This window comes from Dermacentor andersoni, chromosome 1, assembly GCF_023375885.2.
Source record: "Dermacentor andersoni chromosome 1, qqDerAnde1_hic_scaffold, whole genome shotgun sequence".
In the NCBI taxonomy this organism is placed as follows: Eukaryota; Metazoa; Arthropoda; class Arachnida; order Ixodida; family Ixodidae; genus Dermacentor; species Dermacentor andersoni.
In genome coordinates, this window is record NC_092814.1 from 5,938,262 (window position 1) to 5,962,133 (window position 23,872).

The 23,872-nt window shown below is 44.6% G+C and overlaps 1 protein-coding gene across 1 annotated transcript in view; it reads right to left on the minus strand.

Annotated features, from left to right (window-relative positions):
• The window catches only part of LOC129380402 (synaptic vesicular amine transporter-like), a 1,298,997-nt gene that overhangs the window by 204,186 nt on the left and 1,070,939 nt on the right, over window positions 1-23,872 (minus strand). Inside the window, exon 14 of the mRNA XM_072286030.1 lies at window positions 16,676-16,795. Coding sequence (XP_072142131.1) covers window positions 16,676-16,795 — 120 coding nt within the window. The remainder of the gene's footprint in view (window positions 1-16,675; window positions 16,796-23,872) is intronic.

A 23,872-nucleotide genomic window follows, 5' to 3' on the forward strand; every position in this document is an offset into this window, starting at 1 on the left:
CCATCGATGCCGCGAGCTGGGTCCCCGTCTCTCGGTCTCGCGTGACGTCACACCAGCGAGCGCCCTCTCTCGGTAGCGCCGCAGTAGCGGCGCGCAAGGCTTCGCCTCCACCATCGATGCGCGAGCTGAGGCCCCGACTCTCGGTCTGGCGTGACGTCACACGGTCACTTGACGCGCAGCTGTGTAAGGAGGCGCCGCGACCACCGATGGGCCAAAAGTGCGAGCAGTATTGCTTTCGCAATAAAAATCACAGGGTTCGCGAATTTCGCGATAACAACAAACACCAACCTACTCTCCCGCCCCCTGCTGAGCGATGCCGTCTTGGTCGCCCCCTCCCCACCCACGGGAAAAGAGACACTACGCCTCTAAGTTGAAGTAACGATGATGAAACGTTAACAACGACAAGAACGACGCATCCTTACGCGTTGTCCCATGGCCTCCGAGATTTGCATGCGAAGCGGGCGCACGCGAATCTAGGAGGCCATAATTAGCCGCTTACTTGCATAAAAAGACAAAAAGTTATGCCAAGTGACACAGTAAAAGAATGTAAACAAAGAACTGATCTTAACTATACTGTTTGGGGAAAAGAAATGAAAAATTAGACATCCGCAACACAGGCCACTAAAGCCACCACCGTCGTCATAACGTCGAAACCAACAGTTGGCAACATTGGTTCACCGCTACACCGCAGTTCAGTGATGCTACGGCTGCTGATTTATCAGTAGATCTACTCATTTTTAAAATTTTCTGCTAATTCAGTAATAAAGCGCTTGAGTCTGCTGATTTTCTTGCTTTTCTACTGAAACGAAAGCGAAATCTGCAACTTTTTCAGTACTGAGGATGGATGGATGGATGGTTATAGAGGTTGCAGAGGTTATATTATTGTGATGCCACCTAGCGAGAGAAAAATAGAAAGCGGTTGGCTCCGAGGTTAACATACATTCTTGCATTTCCAGACCCTCAAACGTGGCGCTACCTCTGCCTTTGAGGAAAGTGGGGAAAAGGCCTAGAGTTTCTATGCTCTATGGGAAAAGGTGAGGCGGTGAATTTGTGAAAGTGGGTGCACTACCGAATCCCACAACTATGAAACCACCATTATCATCATCATCATGACCAACCTATTTTTATGTGCACTGCAGCACGGAGGCCTCTATGGAGGCCTCTCCCAGCGATCTCCAATTACCCCTGTCTGGAAGATACTATACTCTAACGCTTTCAGGTACTAACTACCATCTGACGCCTTTGAATAGGCCATCGGAGGGCTTCCCTGTTTTTAAATTCGTGCTTAACAATGGCTCTCTGGATCCCCGGGTTTTTCAAAAGTATCGCTAAGAATCTCGGGGTCAATTTTTGTACTATTTCCTGGAAGCTACAATACTTCAACAGAGTACTAACATAAGCGCTGAATTCGTGGGCTCATAAACTGAGTGCAAAAATTGAAATTAACAATTTACTGAATTCTACAGATTTTTCGCGAAAAATCTGCTACTATATTTTAATGTGTCGTGGCAACACTGCCGCAGCTTCGTCTCCACAACGAGAGCCGCCATCTTCTCGCGCCTAACGTTTTGTATGGTTTTGTTCTCTGCAAGTCCGCGCGCGCTGCTCATCGGTGGATGCACGGCTGCACGGCGTCGCAATGCGGCCTGCGTCATTTTCTCGTGTTAGCATAATCGGTGTGAGACATGTCGCATGTGAAACGTTTGATATAAATGCCTCCCTTCCAAGTGAAGCGGCCGTACGGGCTTCGGAAGCGTCGACGGATTTCCGGCATGCGGATTTCAGGTACGTGGAAATGCGTTTCGCCCTCCTATTGAGCTCCGGAGCCAAGCGTGCAATATTTCATGTGAAAGATGCAGTGCTCGTCATCATGGTGTGAATTTCGATCGGCAAACGAGAACTGCGGCACTTAGCGCACACCGCGGCGGCTAAGTCAGCGTGGAAATTGTTTTTCGTTACCGTAATATGTTGCTGTCAGTCTAACTTGCGGCTTGTGGACAGCTAGCCCATTGACTTTTGCTTGTGGCTGGATAGGTATGTAAATGGAAGCGGTAATAATTTTCGAGAGTAGACAGTTGTTTCGCTCGATGTTTGGTCGTGTTCCCGGCGTTATGAAGGCTAGAAAACTGGCTTGATCGTGCTTAGTTTTAACTCCAAGAGGCGTAACGTTGGCGCTGTATGTGTTTGTTTTCCGTGCCGCGAGTACCACTTTCATGCTTTTGTTGCATGAGAGTGGTAGCTGCTACATGCCGCCTGGGCAGAATACAATAAAAGCAATTTTCTCACTTTCATGCGTATGCAATGTGACGTAACAAAATTTCCAGCGTTTTATTCGGAGCGTAAATATCCAGTATAGTTAAGTAGCAAACTCAAATTCTATCTTAGCTTAGTAGGCGTGAAACAAGTGAAACTCTGATTCCTTTTTGAATTGTTCGCCGAAACCGCACCGCCCGCCGATGCGTCATCGGCTATTTGACAGTAGCTTCGCAACGTGCGTTGTTTTATGCGCAAATATTGCCCGGTTAAGTATCCTGTTTATTTATGCCGACGCTCGTTCATCTTAATTTTAAGCGATTACTATCCCCGAGTACCGGACGATGCCAAACTTGTTGTGAGGTGTAGCTAACGCGGGAAATTCAAAGTGGCGTTGCTGCAAGTTCCTGTTTTTACGTTTCTTGCATTCAAAGCCAAAAGACACAGTATCACTGATTTCTTTCTATTCCTGCTGTACTTGATCAATCTAATGTGACAACTGTATTTGCTCTTTAATGTTCTCAATTTATTGTGTATTCAGCTTGGCTGCCAGAAAATGCTTGAATTTTTTCAGTATCCAAGTGACGGAATATTTCACTGACGGCCGTTGTGAAACACATAAGATGACAAAACTGATAGCAAAATGATGAGATGTTTCTTTTATAGAGTTCGGACTCGACTTTTGGTGAGGATGTCAATCGACCTTGGGCCTGGTGACAGCACACGGGACATGGCCAATGTGCAGCCTGTCAGTTGAGTGGCCCCGAATGGACCATCAACATCGGAAAATGAAGCAGAGCCAGGTAGGGACAATTTTCACTTTGGAAGAGATTACTTACAGCTACCTTTTTTTTAAAGAACTAAATAACATATTTACAAAACAATCCTTTCTCTTTGTGCAGCCTTCATAGAATTGTTTTTGCTTGTTATACAGATCTTCAGAAAGCAGTTCATCTGAACCCTTTTTGCATGCACAAATAAATAAAGAGTGCACTTTCTGAAGAAATTGATGCACTGAAATGTGCATTCGGCCCTCGCAGAGAAGAAGAATAACCAACTTTATAGCGCCAAAAAAAAACAGGTTTGAAAGTTGTTCTAACATCCTAACCCGCCTTGGCATACGGAACCAAATATAACAGCAACAGAGGTGCATGCAGAGAAGTGTTTGTAAATGTTTGCAAGAGATGGAGATTGTCTAAGAAATTGATTTTATTTACTCGGAGCTTCTTGGTGTCATGGCAGTGCAGCAAAAGCTCAAGATGATGTCCTGCTCGTAATAAAGCACCTTTAGATTTTAAAATTAAATTAAGGGCTTTTACATTCCAAAGTCAAAACCTAAAGTTTTGGGAACCTGTCCTTCTGTAATGTACACCTGAATCTAAGTGCATAAACGTTATTGCATTTTACCCCCATTGGAGGGCAGCTGCCATGGCCTAGATTGAATCTGTGACCAGCATGACTGAGCAGCATGGCATCATAGTAACGTGACTGTAACACCAGGTCAAAATGAGAAATACTGCTTAGAACTACCAACTTCTTGGCTCACAAGCACTTTGCACTAAGTTAAAGGAGTATGCAGTACTCACAGCGACCGTTTATGTACCAATTTCTTTTTAGGCTGTAGACTCCATTATTGGGGTGCGAAGTTTCAATCAGTCAAAACCAGCCTAAATTACAAAACCAGCTCAAAACACGCACCATGTATAGCTGGATTTTGATATGAAAAGGGAGTCAATTCATGTCGCCGGAAATGGAGGTGGCAGTCACACTATTTCATGCATTTTGCCTAAAACATAGTCAATAATAATAAATCGATTTCTAAAATATTCTTCTCAAAAAGTGTTTTTTTCTAGCATGAAATAAGGTGCCAAATGGTGTTTAGGTGCACGAGTGGTTAGTTGCACAGCACTTCTAGCATGTATTCACAGGCTTCTTTCAAGCTTGAAAAAAAAACATATGTATTGCACCTACTGAGCAGTAGAAAGCTGGATTGGGAATTTTTCAGGATGCTCTACAATTTTCGCACTGACACTTTTACTTTGAATATAATATTTGAGCAGTTAAATAATCGTTAATAACTAATTACCTAATTAGGAAAAATGCAAAAATTGGTTTCACTTGCTCAAAACGATGGCAAGCAACATTACCTTGGTTCTCTCCAGCTACGTGGCACTTGTACATATTTAAAGCTTGCACAAGTCGCACAGACCACCTGGTACTTACAAGGCATATATAGAAGCGGCTAAGTTGTGTGAACCAGCCATGTGTACCGAATCATGAGAAAGCCATGTTTCTTTGACTTCAGGGCATGATGAGATTTACATCGAGATTTATATGAGATTAATCAGAAGAATAAGAATGGGCTGGGGTGAGTTTACCAGGCATTCTCAGATCATGAACAGCAGGTTGCCATTACCCCTCAAGAGAAAAGTGTATAATAGCTGTGTCTTACCAGTACTAACCTACGGGGCAGAAACCTGGAGGCTTACGAAAAGAGTTCTACTTAAATTAAGGACGACGTAGCGAGCTATGGAAAGACGAATGATGGTGAAATGAAGAAAAAGAAATGGGCATCAGGACATGTAATGAGGAGGAAAGGTAGCCGATGGTCATTAAGGGTTACGGACTGGATTCCAAGGGAAGGGAAGCGTAGCAGGGGGCGGCAGAAAGTTAGGTGAGCGGATGAGATTAAGAAGTTTGCAGGGACGACATGGCAACAATTAGTACATGACCGGGGATGTTGGAGAAGTATAGGAGAGGCCTTTTCCCTGCAGTGGGCGTAACCAGGCTGATGATGATGATGATGATGATGATGATGATGATATTTACATGCTCGACACCTTGTATGAGTGTGTTCTAGGCCTGTTCGTAGTTTGGCTGCTACATAAACAATATTTCTCCACATGTAAGCTCATATGCATCTTTCAAGTATATTACCTCGTGTTTCCAAAATAAACCATCCTCGCGTTTCCTTCATTATGTCTTCATCTGTTGCTGTGCAAAATTTTTAACTATGCAACTGCACAAATTTTCATCTAGTTTTCATATTTCCTCGTTGTTTGGTGGCTTTATTTCTGAACAAGTTGTTTTCTTCAAACCCTGTTGCACACAGCAGTACACAGCATGGCTTTCTAGAGTGGGAATAGTTTTTTTTTAGATTTACATTAATACACCTTGCCTGGGCAATGTAAGCCTTTCTACGTAACACGGCCCTGCAATAATGTTTTATATTGCATTCCAGCAACGTGCAAAAGCTGTTTACTTACCAGATGAGAATATGTATAAATGTTGGAAGTAACAGAACTGGAAGAAGCCAGCAGATAATGAGGCCAAGGAAAGCATACAGAAACATGTTTTAAGTTTTTTATATGAAGTATAGAAATGATAAATTTAAAGGAAATGAAAGTGGATGAAACGACATCCACCTGTGGATGGGGAACGGACCTATAACATTCACATTACGCATGTGATATACTAACCACTGTGGTACTACGGCCGCGTTCGAGCGTCGACAATTTGAGGGGCCATTGTAGACGGTTGAATGCTGCCTTGGTAGCACAGTGGTTAGTGCATCGCATGCCTAATGCAAAGGTTGTAGGTTCTTTCTCCACCCATGGCTGTTTTTTTTAACATTTTCATTTGCCTTTATCACTTCTACATTTAAATAGAAAATTACAAATAGGTTTCCACGTGCCTTCCCTGGCATCTCCCAGCTGAGATTAAGAAAAAATTTTGCCCCTCAGTTCCCTTTCTTCTCGTTTGGAAGAACAGGAGCTTCATTTTAAAAATAATGAATTTACCTTGTACAGCATCTCAATCTGGTCTCAAAGAAATCTTATCACAGCATGTGTATTACTAAGTGAAGTTTTTGTTAAGATGATGATATAGCATGGGACCTAATAGTAGCGTTTGTGTGCAGAGACATGACTAGTCTGATAAATAGGAGGATTTTCAGCACTTTTAACATGGTCTGATCGTGTGTTTAAAAAAACTGTAATCTAACATGATTTCAGGCATAACTGTTGCCCCTGAAAAATATTTGGATCATCTGCATTGGCATTGTTTTTAGAGAGAACCAATACTGCGTTTATTGAAGTAGCCTCGTGGAACATGAAGCATCGCTTCTTGCTGAGTCAAGGAAATATCTGCATATCTGAGGTGCAGGTGTCTTATGCTCAAACGCTGTTTAAAGGCTGCTAATAAAAAAATTACTTCACTAGCCTTCCAGAGATTGCTAACATTGCTTCAGTAGCCTATGCTACTCGATCATAACCAATTTACCAGAGTGAACTTTCATCGCAGTTGGCTTTGCAATGTTTATGCAAAATACCACAATTGCCTACTAGACATGTGACTGCACTAAAACTTGGAATTAATGACCAGTAAGATTTATGGGATAGCAAAAGTTAGTTTATTACTCCAGAACAAAATGCCAGGAACTTCGGTTATTTCTGCCATAGAGTTTCTTACAGTAATTATTATAGGGAACTCTGGCGCTGCAGTCGTACCACCATGGGAATGATGGGAAGCACATGGATTTGTCTGAACTGCGTGCTTGTGAATTCAGACGTTCTTGTGGCTTTGCATATTATACGCTATATAAATCCTATTGTCGTAAATTTCAGCGCAGTCTATACACGTCGAAGTGCAGAAGACGCCGCCAACACGCATAATTGCTATTAATTGGAACGATTGAGCTTGTCCAGGTGACCAAATCGAAACGCGCCAAGCATCTCAAGGCACTGGTATGCCCGAGATAAATTCATCAGGGCGTTGCGCTCGCTTGTCGTTACATGCCTCTGTTGCTTAATGGTTTCAACATCAGACTTCTGTTCTAGAGTTCCTGTGTTCGAATCCTGTCGTCGGACGTTTTTAATGACGTTTATGTATTTATTACACAGTATATTGTTGAAAATGGCTAGTTTACAAAGTCACAAAGCCGTTTTAAGCCAAACAGCCGAAGTTTAGGCAAATCCATGTACTTCCCATAATTCCCATGCTGGCACAACCGTTTTGTTTCATCTCCTGTAGACACTAGCGTCAGAGTTCCCTCTAATAATTATTGTATGAAACTATGATTTCTGCGCCCCGCTCGTGCAGAAGCGGCACCACACCTGCTGCGTAAACATGCACTACCTTTCGACCAAGTGCAGGGAATGCTGTGAAGTCGCCCTGTACAAAGCCTGCACTAAGTAAAACAAATCACAACGTGCAGTTGCTGCCATGTTGAACTGGTGGAACGAGTAGTGAAATGCAGCGCCTCCTGAACTAGTTCAGAAAGTGCAGGTTAATCGAGTGGAGATTATATCGTAACACAAGTTCAGTGATTCTGCATTACATTGACGAAATATACTTCATGATACCTTTCCAGTTATTCCTTTAGTTATTATGAATCCCTTTTGCGTTGTTGGACAAAACTACAGAATGCCAACATATTTTCTAGCATTCACTGGTGGCAAACATGTCAAAACTTGTTCTAGTTTCTCGATTGCCGCTTTACCCGTTAACCCCCAAGTTAATTCCAGAAAAATTTACCAAATTAATTTTTTATGTACTCATTTTTTTTGGTGTCATTCTCATTCTAAAATGTATTACTTCATTGGTCTCTGGTTAGAAATAACACAAAAATAAAAGCTGCTCTTGAGGGCAGCTTTCCCTCAATACCTACTGTAACTCATCTTTGACAATAAGAGCAGCATACCATCGGGCAGAAAGAGTGCGACTCGTCATTGGCGATATTGGTACTACCTCCAGTCACTAGTACAGCTCGGGATCAAGGGTTCAAGGTTGCGACTTCATTGCTTCCCAATTTTAATTCTGAAGCTGTTACACTTGGGTGTGGCGTGTGTATGTACTATCGGCCAAAAAAGTAAACGGACCACGGCTCAGGTGGCCGGAGCGGCTGCGGGGCCACACCGGGGCGCTACTATTTCGCTAGGCGCGCTCACGGCGGGAGTGCCCCGTGTGACGCCAGACTTTGCCCTCACTCTCGCGCGGTGCCTTGTCACGCTTGATAAATTTCTAGTGCGCCGTTCGGTTGCTCTACTGCGGGCAGTCGCGACGAAGGAAACCGTGCATCGCCGGTAGTCCAGCACATGGCGCTGTCGCACAGGGGCGGACGGCAACCGGACAACAAACCGCCGCACTGAGAAGGAACGGAGACCCGTTCTGATTGTTGGTTTGTTTATATTCACCGTATCTTTTATACTAGTGCATGTCGCCGGCGTCCACCGCTGCTCGATTTTAGGCAACGTCGCGCAAGTAGCCGCAACGGCGGCTACGGTGACGCGCGCTCTGTTACGCCTGCGCGATAGTCGCAGGCGGCAAGGTTTACTTCGGGCACGGCTTATATGTCGAGATCATTTTTCCGTCATTGTCTCCAGTAGTACGTTTAATATTAACATCAGCGACGCCTCTGAAAACTGCTTTAATTAGATACTACAATGCGTAGGCCGTAATGAAACTTTACAAAAGCACGGCCAGGAAGAGATAATTGGGAAGACGGATCGGAATAACTATAGTCAGTCATGAAAGTTTATTCATGGAAACATTCCGTGGCTTGAAGGGGTCCTCAGTGCGATGAAAAGTTGCCGTCGGCCGCGATGACTTCGCTCACTCGCCATGGCATCGAGAGCGCCGCCGCTATAGCTTCGGACGTCCACGCAGCGCTCCCAACTCTCTAAGTTAACGCAGCGGCGTGAAAGAGCGCGCGTCACCGTAGCCGCCGTTTCGGCTACTTGCGCGACGTTGCCTAAAATCGAGCAGCGGTGGACGCCGGCGACATGCACTAGTATAAAAGATACGGTGAATATAAACAAAACAACAATCAGAACGGGTCTCCGTTCCTTCTCAGTGCGGCGGTTTGTTGTCCGGCTGCCGTCCGCCTCTGTGCGACAGCGCCATGTGCTGGACTACCGGCGATGCACGGTTTCCTTCGTCGCGACTGCCAGCAGTAGAGCAACCGAACGGCGCACTAGAAATTTATCAAGCGTGACAAGGCACCGCGCGAGAGTGAGGGCCAAGTCTGGCGTCACCCGGGGCACTCTCGCCGTCAGTGCGCGGAGCGAGACAGCAGCGCCCCGGTGTGGCCCCGCAGCCGCTCCGGCCACCTAAGCCGTGGTCCGTTTACTTTTTTGGCCGATAGTACATGTGCGTGCATTAAAATGACTTCATGCTAGAGCAAAGCAACTGTAGTGCAGAGAGGCATCAGTCATCTGTATATATTTGCTTTGTAAAGATGCGCTAAGTTTATCTTTTGCAGTATAGACTGGGCGCTCTTTGGCCAAAGATGCCCTTGTGCTATTAAAACATATCAATTAATTAGCTTTTTGCAGTAGCAGGTGCTTATCCTTTTTTCAGGATCGGTGCGCCAGTTTTAATTTGTTTTTCTTGAACTGTGCGATTCCACTCACAGGAATGCATGTTATCTGAGGTGTTCCTTTTTCAATCAAGAATGTTGAAGTTGTCTTTGTGAAACTCGATTTCTTGCTTCAAAGAAGCTTGTACAAACTGACCAAGCTGATAATTCTACCTGCTTATAAAAGAAATATGTTGCGGTTATGAACCCTCATAATGAATGACATATAGTACAAACATTTTATCAATTAAAACAATTTCATGAAATTTTTCGTGTTTTTTACCGTTCGTGTTCACTTCTCTACTCTTGTGTCCTGTCTGCACGCCTCACCTCTTTTTATGCATATTAAATAGCGTCTAAATTTAACCATGCTTTCTTTACCACAACGCAGGGAGAAAAAGTTCCGGTAGCACCATGCATTCAGTATGGTGGCCCGGACGTGTATGCAAGCAACGTCCTTCATGTGGACCAAGAACAACTCTTCAATGTCTCGCAGACTTCCATGCGAACCCCTCAACATTGTCGTCTCAGTGGAATAGCTGCTCATCTATCAGCGTGTCCATCACCAAGACTGCCAGTTGTAAAGCTTCTGAACCCCTTTAAGAAAACTTAATTATGTTTTTATTTAATTTTCACGGTTGGCCGTAGAATCTGAACATTTTTGATGTTTCTAACATTTTTACCTGGCACAAAGCGGTGCAATAACTTTAAACCAGTGTAATGTATTTAAGTGATGCTCACTCTAATGCCTATCTGGTTTTGTTAGTGTTTAATAAATTTTAATGTCTGATGAGGTAACAGCATTCCAATTTGTCATCGTGGCTCGTTTCAATGCGCTGCTTGGAAATAAGACGCAAAACTTACCACACGCCAGTTGTAGCATTTTTGCTTTCATGACTGCAGTATACACATTTCAAAAAATGAAAAGTGGGGAAAAAAGCCTCAAGAACATGATCATCCTAACATTGTCATGTCCTTACAGCTCTGCAATGACTAATGCCACATACATCTTGGGAGCACATTGGTTGCAATGCTTACAGGTATATTTGATAAGAGAATAGCTCGCACCCAGATTTGCCACACAGTTGATGGCTGATGGCATTTTTTGTCGTCTTCATGTTATTAGTATGTATTCAATATTCATTTAGATGTAAAGGACACTACAGGCTCTGAAGTACCAAATCGCACTTGCATTTCAGGGGACAAAGTGTCCAGCATGCCTGTCACAGAACGTGTTCTAGGGGCTACCTTATCTCTATAGGTAAATGGACACCAGATGCTCTGTGTACAATGTAATTTGTGTACTTGTCAGGAGTGCTTGAAAGATGTGCTACCGGATGTACTTGCACTGTCTGAAGATAATGCATGGTTCTAGAAAGCCTGCAGCTGAGCATCTGCCAGCGTAGTGAAGGAAGTTTCCTAATTTATTTTGTTGATGTGGTTGAAATTTAGGAGCTGCAACGAATAGTTCTGTGGCAATGCTGCCAAACTAAAGCACAAATTACACACCTCGACTGACACAATGTACTCTGAATGTTTTGCTACGTAGTAGCTGTTTGCTGCCTGACCTTATGGCACCTTTACGAGCAGTCGCGGGTGATTGCAGCGGCTGAGGCTTTATCAACTGGCAAGGTGAAAAAAGAATGCTCTGCCACCAGTGTGGCTGCACACTCCGAGATGCAAGCTATCTTGAACCAGATGTTCGGTAGACGGTACCTCGGCAGCCAAAACATTGTTTGACCCCTATAGGCAACTGCGTTCACAACTGCACACAAGTGTGCTGTCACAGCAGAAAGTTGAGAACAAGCAGCATTTATACCGTTGCTGCTTAAAAACATTAATGCAAGTCATTTTTTCACCAAGGCTGGTAATCATGCATAGGTAATGAGAACAGGGTATTTGTGACACACAAAGGCTCATGTGTCTAATGTTTAATTAGATCAGTAATCTATGTGATGGAATTATAAAAAGTATACATTTTGGTCCTGAGTGGTCTCTTGGAGAGACATGACCATTTCCGGCAGTTTAGTGTTTATTTTTATGTCTAGATTTGGTGTGCATATTGCAACTGTAACTAACAGTCAGTGCTCTGTCCTGCCCAGGTTTTATGCTGTCGTTGTGATATTTGCAATATTTCGCAGTTCAGCTGAGCGAAGTATATGTCTTTACTGTTACTACTTTTCATGTTCAACTTTTGTGCAGTGCTCACTAGTTATTACTGGCCATGTTTTGTTCACATATGTTCTTGGATTGTAGCGCGAAGTGACACGGACACAGACTAGAAGCAGACAGGACGCGCGCTGACTCTCAACAATATGTTTGTTGAAACGAAGAATAGATATATATATGTCTATATATAGGTGATTGCAAAAAACCACAGCATAAGAACATGACAAGGTATGAAGACATCAGTTAAACATATCAGGAAGTAGGGAAGTCAAGAAAGGAAACAACAAAAAGACTACTTCAGATTACCACACGTGTTGTGAAGATACTGAAATTCGCATTCTAGCAGTGACAAAGATGCGTGGCTAACACGAGTCTCTCCTAATCTTTTAATGTGGATTGCCTCGATTATTTCCTGTGTGATTTGGCATTTGTGTCTTGAAAGAATTTTCGTGTCTTGAAACAAAGGTTTACAACCGCAATTGAAACAATGTGACGATAGATGTGAAACACTAGTGTTGGTAAGTGAATGGTTGTGTTCAGTTAGTCTAATATTAATGCACCTGCCACTCTGTCCAATATAAGTCTTCCCGCACTTGAGAGGAATCTGATAAACTATACCAGTGTTACAATGCACAAAAGGGGACACATGTCTAACGCCGCAATCATCTTTTCTTTTTTTGCCACCCTGTTCAAATTTACTATTTATCATATGGCACATGATAGACAACTTGCGGGGGGCCAAGAAACCTGTATCGACATCATATCTATTGGCCATATTCCGTAAGCCATGGAATAATCTATGTACATAGGGCACCACAGCAAACCTTTTTTTCTGTTTTTCTTGTTTCTTAGCGGGCTCTTTACCCATTTTAAAAGCTTTTCACAGGTTAGTGATAATAGGAGGGAGGGAAGAGAAAGGTAGAAGGCAGGGAGGTTAACCAGAATAACGTCCCGTTGGCTACCCTACACCGGGGGAGTGGGAAATGGGAAAACAAAGATCACACAGAGAGAGAGGAGGGAAGGAAAGAAGGAAATTGCGGCGAGTTCGCTGACGCGTGTGGTCTTACAGAAATTGCATTAAAAGTCACAGATGGTCGCACAAACCCGTCGTCCTTAAGAAACACAGGTGACAGATAGCAGTCAGCCGCTTTTTCACGTAATTGACGTGCGGAGTCCAAGACAGGTGCCTGTCAATTACGACTCCCAAGAATCTGTGACATCTGCTGTATGGTATAAGTGGTCCGTTAATAGATACGCCGTAACCAGACATTGGCTTCCTCGTGAATGCCACCATTGCGCACTTTCCGCATGAAATTTCAAGTCCTTGTTCACGAAGGTAGCAAGATGTCATTGTGGCTGCCTTCTGAAGCCGAGCACGAAGCTGAAGTCGTGTCACACCTGATGCCCAAATGCAGATGTCGTCCGCATAGATGGAAAGTGGTACGGTGCTTGGCAGGTTGTAAACTAATCCACTGAGGGTGAGATTGAAAAGAGTCGGGCTAAGCACTCCTCCTTGAGGGACTCCTCGGCTACCGTAATGCTCGGACGTCGGGCCATTTTCTGTGTGCACGTAGAATTTTCTGTGTGCCGACGGCTTCTAACGTGCTAAGGATGGCTTCATGGGTGACATTATCATAAGCTCCTTTAACGTCTAGAAACAGAGCAGCAGATAGTCGCTTACAGGCCTTTTGGTGTTGCACAAATGTTATCAAGTCAACAACGCTGTCTGTTGACGAACGGCCTCGTTTGAATCCGGCCATGGCATGTGGATAGATTTCATAGTAGATTTTATAGATTTCCTATTGTGTGCACATGACTTAGTAATGGCAGACTTAAGAGCTGAGTAAGCTAGTCATGTCTACGCAATATGAAACAGTTTTTCACAACAAATAAATAGGCTCGAGAAGGCTAGTTATCCTGTGCATTTATTATCACTAACCTGCGAAAAGCTTTTAAAATGGGTAAAAAGCCCCACTAAGAAACAAGAACAACAAAAAGAAAGAAGGTTAGCGGTGGTGCCCTATATACATAGATTATCCCATGGTTTACGGAACATAGCCAATAGGTATTACGTCCATACAGTTTTCTCGGCCCCCCACAAGTTGTCTATCATGTGCCTATGATAAATAGGAAACTTGAACAGCGTGGCAAAAAAGAAAATATTTCGGCGTTAGACATGTGTCCCCTTTTGTGCCTTGAAAGACTGGTATAGCTTATCAGATTCCTCTCAAGTGCGGGAAGACTTACATTGGATAGGGCGGCAGGTGTATTAATGTAAGACTAAAAGAACACAAACATTCACTTAACAACCCTAACGCTTCACATATAGCGTCACATTGTTTCAATTGCGGTTGTAAACCTTTGTTCGAATACACAAATACCAAACCACACAGGAAATAATCGAGGCATTCCACATTAAAGATTAGGAGAGGCTTGCGTTAGCTATGCATATTTGTCTCTGTTAAAATGTGAATTTCAGTATCTTCACAACACGTGTGTTAATCTGAAGTAGTGTCTTTTCGTTGTTTCCTTTTTTGACGTCCCTGCTTCGTGATATGTTTAACTGATGTCTTCATGCCTTATCAGGTTCTTATGCTGCAGTTTATTGTAATCACCTGTATATATATATATATATATATATATATATATATATATATATATATATATATATATATATATATATATATATATATATATATATATAGGTTGAGAGTTAGCGCTCGTCCTGTCTGCTTCTAGTCTGCGTCCGTGTCACTTTGCGTTACAATCCAAGATCATGTTACCGTACCAACTCGCCCGACGTTCTATCCTTTTGTTCACATAGACACACTCAGACTTGTTCTTTCTTATGTGGCCGGTTATTTTCGTACTTTATGATAAGATACAGTGCTTTTCGAAAGAATACATGTGATACTTCGTAGTGAGGTTATTTAAAGAAGCTTTGCTGCTTAAAATTTAATTGAGCAATCCTGTGCTATTATTCTGTGCCTATGTCTTTGTAGTGCTATGGTTTTACTCCTTATCTTCCTTTTTACTTTCAAAATGAACAAACATTATTATGTAACCATTTATCTTTAATGAAATAATAAATACTTTTCTTCTGACATTTCGTCACAAATTTTACGATGATTTAGTTCAATTAGGTAACCTTAGACTAGCTGATTGTTATTCTGGTAGCTTAACTTACAATGCCTGTGGGATATTCAGTGCAAGCACATGGTGAAAAATAAACTAAATTATTGGGTATAAGCAGGTCACTGGCAGTAAATGGAGCATACATAAATTTCAGGGAATAGTGCATGCTTATCTATTAAACACCACGCACAGCTACACATGCAGTTTTGTTTGCAAATGCTGAAGCATTATTCTAAGTGGAAGCGCTTTGTTGCACTATGTTCTTTGGCTTTCAGTGCTACCTTTGGTCACTATATATGTGAAGGTACTAGTAGAAGCATCCCGTGGAGATAAATGACAACTTTGCTGAATCGAGGTATCAAATATGTGCTTAAAACGGCAAAAAACTGCTTGACAGGCAAACGTATGCTTCTGTAGTACTGCGCTGGTTACCGCCGCCAATCCATGCATTGCTTGCGCTCTATTTCATTCAATATAAGCTACAACAACGAGCTGTGGTGGCTTTCCCTCCTGGTCAAGCTGGTGGTGCTGCGAAAATTTTCGACCAAGAAAAGTGGAGGCTCTTAATTATTTCAGAAATGCATGTAACATCATGCTTTTGGTCGTGTGCTGTTTCCATGGAGTGATAAGTACTGGGGCACCAAGGTGCGCGAGATCCTGTGTCCTTAGTGCAGCGTGCGTTGTTATTGCGCTCTGCATCCTACTGGCAGTGTACTATCACTGCAGAGGAAGATGATGAAAAGCATAGGGTGTGTGCATTGCTGCGATCGCGAAACTTAAGTTTTTTTCCTGAAAGGGTCACACGTTACATATGCTACCACATGACAGACCAGAAGCGCGATATGACGACGCCTCACATATTCTGGCTCATACTGAACATGGTAGTATCATAACTAAGGCTAGGCAGCATTCACAACAGCTAGTCTGTCCATTAACTACATGGCTGTAGTGAACGCTAAAATGCAGGGATAACACCCTTTTGGAAGGGTGTTGTCCATGCTACACCCATATTGAAAGGGTGATGTCTGTTACACCCATATAGGAAGGGTGTTGTTTGTTTTACACCAATAGGCAAAGTGACGTCATAATAACACCTTTTCCTTTGTGGGGTGGTAATTTACGCCCCTCTGCTTGGGGTGTAACAATACACCCAAAAGGGTGTCACCCATGGAACAAGATATTTACACCCTTAAGGGTGTTAAAAAATTTTAGAGTGTAGGCTTGCACAGTGTCACAAGCCAAGCAAACGAGCTGTTCTTAAATTATCTCATGCTCCCCTGCCTGAGCAACTGCGCTGCCACGATACACACTGCTGCTCGGCATGACTGCCTCCATCGTAGCCTTGCTATCGTGCAAAGGTTAGCGAAAGTAACTTTTTCACGTGCACATTCAATAACCATATTGTATGTAAGGCAAAATATGAGTGATCGTAGAATTGTTTGATCAAACAATTGCTTCGAAGCGGTGCAGGCGCCGAGTGCGGTGCGCCCGGAAGAACCAGCAGCAACGACCCTAGCGGCGGCTTTTGTCCCTGTATGAAACTGCGGGCGGAGTTTTGTGGCCAGAAAGCCATTGAAGGACTGGCCACGCGGAAAGACGGCGCGCATCAAACCACCATCCTTCTCACCCTCAAACGCTTTCCTTGGCATCCAAAGCACGCGAGGTGCGTCGCACTCGTACTTCGTACGTAACCTAACGTCGACGCCGCAGGCCGAAATTCTCCGGAAGTATCCACAAAATTGCCATTGCAATAATACATACCAAAGCAGTACGCGAGGCTGACCGCCGTCTCCACGACAGCGTACACGGCACCGTACGAGCCGAGTTGTCTGCTTTCCAGGCGTAGCGCAAGCAGTGGCATCAGACAGACATCGGCAACACCTGCACAGTCCGCGAAAAGATTTCCACGAGCGTTGAACACGGTTTTGACTCCAATGTTTTCTACTTTTGATTTATCGTAACTACCTGGCTTGAAGGTCGGTCAATTATTAAGTGTTATGTTGATGTCTAGCTGTGTTATTTACCGCGTAATATCATATGACGCTAATTGAAGAGCGCTTCAGGCCATAGCATGTCCAACCAAAACACCGATTCGGATCGAGATCCGGTTCAACAAGCTCACATTTTGTCCTAGTTCAGTTCCGCTTTGAAGAAATATAAAATCCTAGTGGTTCGGGAAAACCAGTTCGCTTCAATGAACCAGTTTGCAAAGCCTTTAGGCACAGCCCATTTATTCCTACCCCATGGTGATAGGCTGCATAGTACTACCGACTTGTTCGCATGGCGCATGCTAAAGTATCATAAACAGGAGGCAGAAATACACAAATTAATTCACATACACGGGGGAATTTTCATGTAGATTATACAGACCGAAGTAATTAATTAGGAGCTTTGCGTCAGCGTAAGGTCGGCGTAGCTTCCACACTGGTGACTTTGAACGACGCAGGATTCAGTTATTTTTAGATTTCCTTCAGATGTTTACTACAGGACAGGTTGCGAGCGAGCTGTGGTGTGTCGTGTATGGTGTCACAAATAGCACTAATTGATATTGTATTACAGCAATCCCAACTTCAAACTTGTATCATGCAGCATGGCATTTAGCACTATGCTGATATGTTAGTTCTTTCCCTTTTATCTATTTATTTATTCCATTTCAGTATTTTCTATTCTTTCATTTTTTTTTCACAAGCACCAGTTTCTTTGGCTCCTTCCATCATCTCTTTCGCAGACACGATAGCCCACGACCACCAGCGAAACAAGTAATAGAGGGCTGCTTTGCACGCCGGCTGACACACGGGCCTTGACACGTGATTCAGACACGGCCGTGTCCCTGGCCTTGTGCACAACACTCCTTTACTCTCAATTCCACACCCTCACCGCTAACACACCTTCGCCCGTTGCCGCACCCACCTGCCTCACGCCCTCTCCCCTTTAGAAGAACCCCACCTATATATACTTTGGCGAGGAAAGCAAAATATGTCGCCTTGAAGAATAAAAGTCCACTTGTCGAAACGTTACCCGACGTGGTTGCTCAGTGGCTATGGTGTTGGGCTGCTGAGCGCAAGGTCGCGGGATCGGATCCCGGCCACGGCGGCCGCATTTCGATTGGGGCGAAATGCGAAAACACCCGTGTACTTAGATTTAGGTGCACGTTAAAGAACCCCAGGTGGTCGAAATTTCCGGAGTCCTTCACTACGGCGTGCCTCATAATTAGAAAGTGGTTTTGGCACGTAAAATCCCATAATATATCTATGTATCTTGTCGAAACGTTGGCTCGTCCTTTCACCTTGTTCTAGTTTTGCTCATCGCCTTGAATTTACATTTCCCGCCTTCGCCGTGTTTTTCCTGGACTCCTACTATGAGATCTTTTAAATTCTCACTTAAGGCCGTCACTTCAGTGAACAATTCTTCGAGGTCACCCGAAGTTTTGTTTGTTCAAGTGCATGAGATACACACACACACACACACACACACACACACACACACACACACACACACACACACACACACACACACACACACACACACACATATATATATATATATATATATATATATAGTCACGTGGTGGTGACGTTGAAGAACACAGAAGCAATACTGTGAACGACAAAACTAACTTTTATTCGGGGAACTTGTACCCACAAAACAGGCTACACTTACAACGATAGCGGCAACGATAGCACAACGATAGCGGCGAACACGGTCGGCGATCGTGGAAAATATGATCAGCGGGTCAAGCGCGTCGGCTTTTATACAGCAGTCGTCGAATGTTCCAGACTATTCGTCGAGACCCGCGTGCCTTCCACGATGTTCTACACCATTCGCGTCAGGCGATGAAATCAGATAACACAAGGTTCGGCGACAACAGACAGCGGATAGAAGCATCGATAACTTTCCGGAAACTTCGGAGACATGCAGGCGCGTCCCGCGCTTTGCGATAACCTTTGTCAGGCGGCGAAACGTGGTCGCGCGATAAAGTACACGTGTAGATATATATATATATATATATATATATATATATATATATATATATCAGGTTAAGAAGTCTGATAGGGCCCCAGCCCCCCCCCCCCCCCCTCCCGGGAAAATGAAAACTTTCCGCCTATGTTGCTTACCATGAACTGCGGGCACCTATACCACTGCAAAGGACGGATGGTGGTCACTCCAATCGTTTTCTCGCCACATCACACATATACGCTGGTAGTCAACTGGTTGCACCAACCCCTGCTCGTGTTCTCATGACCCTTAATTGCGACTTCGCCTGCCACCTGGCATCTTCTTTTTTTCTGTTTATGTGCCCCACCCCTTTCGCAATGTGCTGTGACATGCTTCCACTGATGTTCGGTACGATCCTTTTCTCAAAAAATGAATCAATTTATTCATTGATTCATTCATTCGTACCTTTATTGCTGCTTGTCCTGCGTTGTTCTCCCGCTAGTGATTGTCTTAGTTGGCGCTGTTGTTTCCTAGTTTTATTGATGTGAAGAACAAGGCATTTCGAAAATGGAGAATCACAAATACAACTCATCAGGCGAGCTTGCGTTGAAAACAAGTACATTCAACAACGATGGCTCGGCGCTAAGTCGCTTTCATCGGAATCTGAACTACGGATCAAGGGACTGGTTTATCAGACTTGAATGCTTGTACTATACAGAAACTATTGAACAAGAGCGGACACTCCCATAGTGCCCAACGGCCCGATTGACTGTAGCGCACTAAGCCGTCGGCGTTAATACCTGAACCACACTTTCGGCTTTCTGCGCGCGGCGTTTTGTATGCTAGGTGGTACGCGTCACGAACGCTCTTACAAGCCTCCATCGAGTATGTGCCACGTACAATTTCATAAAGAAGCAAGACGCTTTGTGAAATGAGGAAATGTTTATTTTATTCTATATAAATGCTCGTTGCGGGATTTTTGCGCATTTATCCAACGTTGTGGCACCAGATAAGCAGTAATAGTTCCCGTAAGAAGCTCCACCAGACGACGTCAGCTGAAAAAATTAAATTGCAAGCACGTGTCATTTTGGTATTAACATGCAATAATAATGCGTGTAGAGGTGAAGCGTGCGAAAGTGGTGAATGGGTGGCATTACAAACAAAAGCAGTTCGCTTTTACATACACGGTGTAGAAAATACACGACTCATCCCAAACAATACCGTACATACCATGAAAACATTCTATTTCCAAGCATTCCCCTCTTCCCGGGCCTTATTTCCTGCACTTTATCAGCACGAATACACTGGCTGCTACGCGTTTCCAGAACTTGGCTACAACTGACGCAATAGTACGCTACGAATACACAGAGGTGGCCACAACACAGGCGCTCAACGAGACCATGCTGGAGACTCGCAGTTTTCCTTCTACTCGTACTTAAGACAAATGCGTGGGTGCAAAGCCTGTCTTCAGTTGTTCAAAAGACAGAATTTTCGAGTTACAAGTTTCTGGCGTTTGAGCTCCTTGGCGTTATCTGTTGTTTGTTCTGCCGGCGCAAGCCACACGCTCCCGTGTGATCACTCTTGGCAATTGCTAGTCGCATTTTCGACAAGCGTGAGTAACGAAAGAAGACTTAAATTGTTGCGGGGCCATAAACTTGTCACAAACTTGTCGCAGTGAGATTCAGTGCGCGCCAAACTAACTGTCACCACGGCCGAGCTGCTCTTCGCAGCGTCAGGACAGACCTGGCGAGGGTGCCTCGTAAGTAACAAAAAAAAGCACCTAAAATAATTTTTAGCAATGTTAGGCGTCAGAGAAAGCGCCATGAACTTGTCGGCGCATTAAAGAGCGAAACTGCGCACCGTGGCGAGCTGCTTTTCGCTAACCGCGTCACAGCGCCAGGCGCGCCCACTGCGCTTGAGAAGTACCCCAAGAAGCGACTCATTTATTTACAATAATATTGGGGGTCAGAGAAAGCGCCATGAAGTTGTCGCAGTAAAAGTCAGTACATGAAAAATGCCTCAAAGCAGCCTGTGGGCCAACCATGCCCAAAAACTACCGAAATAAGTTAAAATAATACTGGGACTCATAGAAAGCGTCGCAAACATCTTCCAGTACGATTCATTAATTCAAATTAAGGGCGCCACGAAAGCCACGCTGTTTTTCGTTAACTGCGTCACTAGTCTAGCCTAGGTGCCGTGCGGTAAGCTTAATTGCTTCAAGTGCGCCGCAGACTGTCGAACAAAGTTTCTCACCTTGCCGTAGTCCAATAGTGCAGTGGTGCCATGTCGCAGTTCGGAAGGAATGCGAGAATTCGCCGGGAGCCTACCAAACCACGCTACATCCAAAGATAGAAAAAATTGGAGGACGCTTAAGCTTCGCCTTCAAGAGTGAAACGCGACAGCGTTCCAGTCGACCCGCCAAGGGGTGTAAGACAATGCGCTACGGCGCAGCGATCACTTACGAGGCACCCCGCATCGCACTTTGCACCCACCAATCACGCGGTGAGCGTCGAGCAACGCAGCGTTCGGCGCGGCAACGAAACGTGCGCCTCAGCAAGCGGAACGAACCAAGGAACTCGGTGTCTCGGAGGGGGAAACGATCTACGCCAGCCAAACGTCGTGATCGGCACGGGCAGAGAGATATATAGATAGTGATCTAAAGAAAGGAAGGACGCTTGACTCTGCCACCCGAGAGAGCACGGCGAAGCGTTGCCAGGGGAGAGGGAGTCGGGGCCGCGATGCGCCTCGCACCAGTCCCCGCACAGCCCCAATGCGCGCGTGGCGCGCCACCTGTCGGGGCAGCGCCGTACATTGAGAGGAGGGGGTCTTCTGTGTTTGCCGCAAGATGGCTCTGCGCGTGCGGAAAGCGCAGAAGAAATGTAGCGGAAACGTACTTCGCTACTCGTGTCACTGCAACTTCTGTAAGTTACAAGCTCATAATTACCGATATATATATATATACCGCAGTATAACTTTCTACGGCACGTTTCTAAGACAACACCGCATTCACTAGAGGCGCTTTTGTACCGCTTTGAAGCATCGAACTGGTAGCGTCTCCACCTCACACTCCGGAGACCCTGGTTCGATTCCCACGCAGCCCATGTTGCAAGTTGTTTTTATTTATGAACTGCCTGCCGGGATTTTTCGCTCACGGCCAACGCCGCGGCGCCGACACCGACGACACCGGCTTTTCTGCGACACGAGCTCCTTAACGCTCTCACGTTAAAAACAGGCAGACGGGTGATCGAACAGGCCAACGCTCAGATGCGCGGCCGGTCTCTATAGCTTCGGCCATAGAGTAACATAGTAAACGACAGGAGCGGGACACTCGAGCCGTTTCGCGGCTGAGCCAGGGGGGGACACTCCGCATGGCTCCCATTGGCCGTTTTCGAGCAGACGCTCTTGCGACGCTGGCGCCAAGGGCCGCTTCAGTTACGGCCCTAACCAATGGGCGACGCAGAAGCGAAATGGCGGCGCACATGATTGTTTACGTTGTCATGGCAACAGTAGCCGCGCCGCACCTCCTCTCTCAAACGTTCTTTTTTCCTTTTTGTTTTTATTATGCCGACCCGCTCCACTCCCTTTCGCCCTTTCCCCCATTCCGCGCGCGCCGCTAACTTTTTTTTTGTTTTTGCCTGTAAGCGGCGCGTCTTTTTTTACAGCGCGCTTGTTACGGCGCGCCACGCGCCAGCTCGCAAGCAATGCGCGCGCTACGCAGCGCATTGGCATGGCTTGCGAGCTGGCGTGTGGTGTGCCGTGGGCTATGCGTTGGCAGGCACGCAGTCTTGCCCATACTTATACCAGCATGTGCCGGGACATAAAAAAACATTCCACTTCCAACACAACAGATCTTTTGGTCTCGCTTTATTGACTTCATTCCCGAAAACAGATTTTTCTTATAATGTGGTGTGACTCACGCTCAAAAAATGAGCAATGGTGAAAGGTGCATGACATATACAAGAGTACTAAACACAGAAGTTCACAGACGGTGAAATAACAAAAGAAAGCGCTAGAGAACGTGAAGGCCGTTTCATGTACACACACATAAAAAAACAAGATTTTTATATAACGTCCTCAAGACCGAAATGTAGACGAGCTTCTGATATATGCACTAAGATATTGCACAAAACTGGACATGTATGACATAGTCACGACAACTATAAAAAGGGAAAACTCACTGGTAATGGCAAAAACAATTAGACTCAACATACCTAAAAATAGAATAAAATGTTAACATTGTTTGATTGAGAGCCATACCAAGAGAAAGAGCTTACTTATAAATCTACACGAAAGTATAAGAAATGCGTGACATGTTGATTACTGCTGAACAAATTGAAAAAACATGGCAGAAAAAAATAACATTGTATTAAAACTGAAACACACATTATCACATTACTTTGCACTTGGCCACAACTTGAGTAACGGTGGCAAGGGGAACAGAAGGTAGTCGGCTTTTGCAGCAGCATATACAAAACATTCGTAGAAAGGTTTATTCCTCATCAAAGACCAGGTAAAATAAGCCAACAACACGACTTTTCTTTCGACCCGAATGCAATGCTTAGCAATAAAATTACGTCACTTAAGGCACCAAGTCGTACCTACTGGGCTCTCCTGTGTATAATAAACACGAACTACAAAAATCTGCATGTAGGACACTTGCAATGCTCATGCTTTCCAGAAGAAAAAAAAGAGCGTATCATGCCTACACATGAAGGTTGTTCGCGCGGTTTTCCCATCGGTGGTTACTGAGATAGTGCACAAACACTAACAGTAATTTTTCAGCTGTTAGTACGTTTGTAGAACGTGACACACAGAAAAAGCAGTGAGGGCGGTAGGGAAAGCTAGGCAAGTTACTGAAGTTGCAGAATGAGACTTGAGAATGAGACACAAGTCACAGACCAGGTGACAATGAGGAGGAACATCTATTTGTCAGCTTTCTCTACCAGGAAGAGGCAAGTGTAGCAAAATCAAGGAGCCACGACGACCGGAGCCTCATGGAGCACAAAAATGGACAGGGCTGTG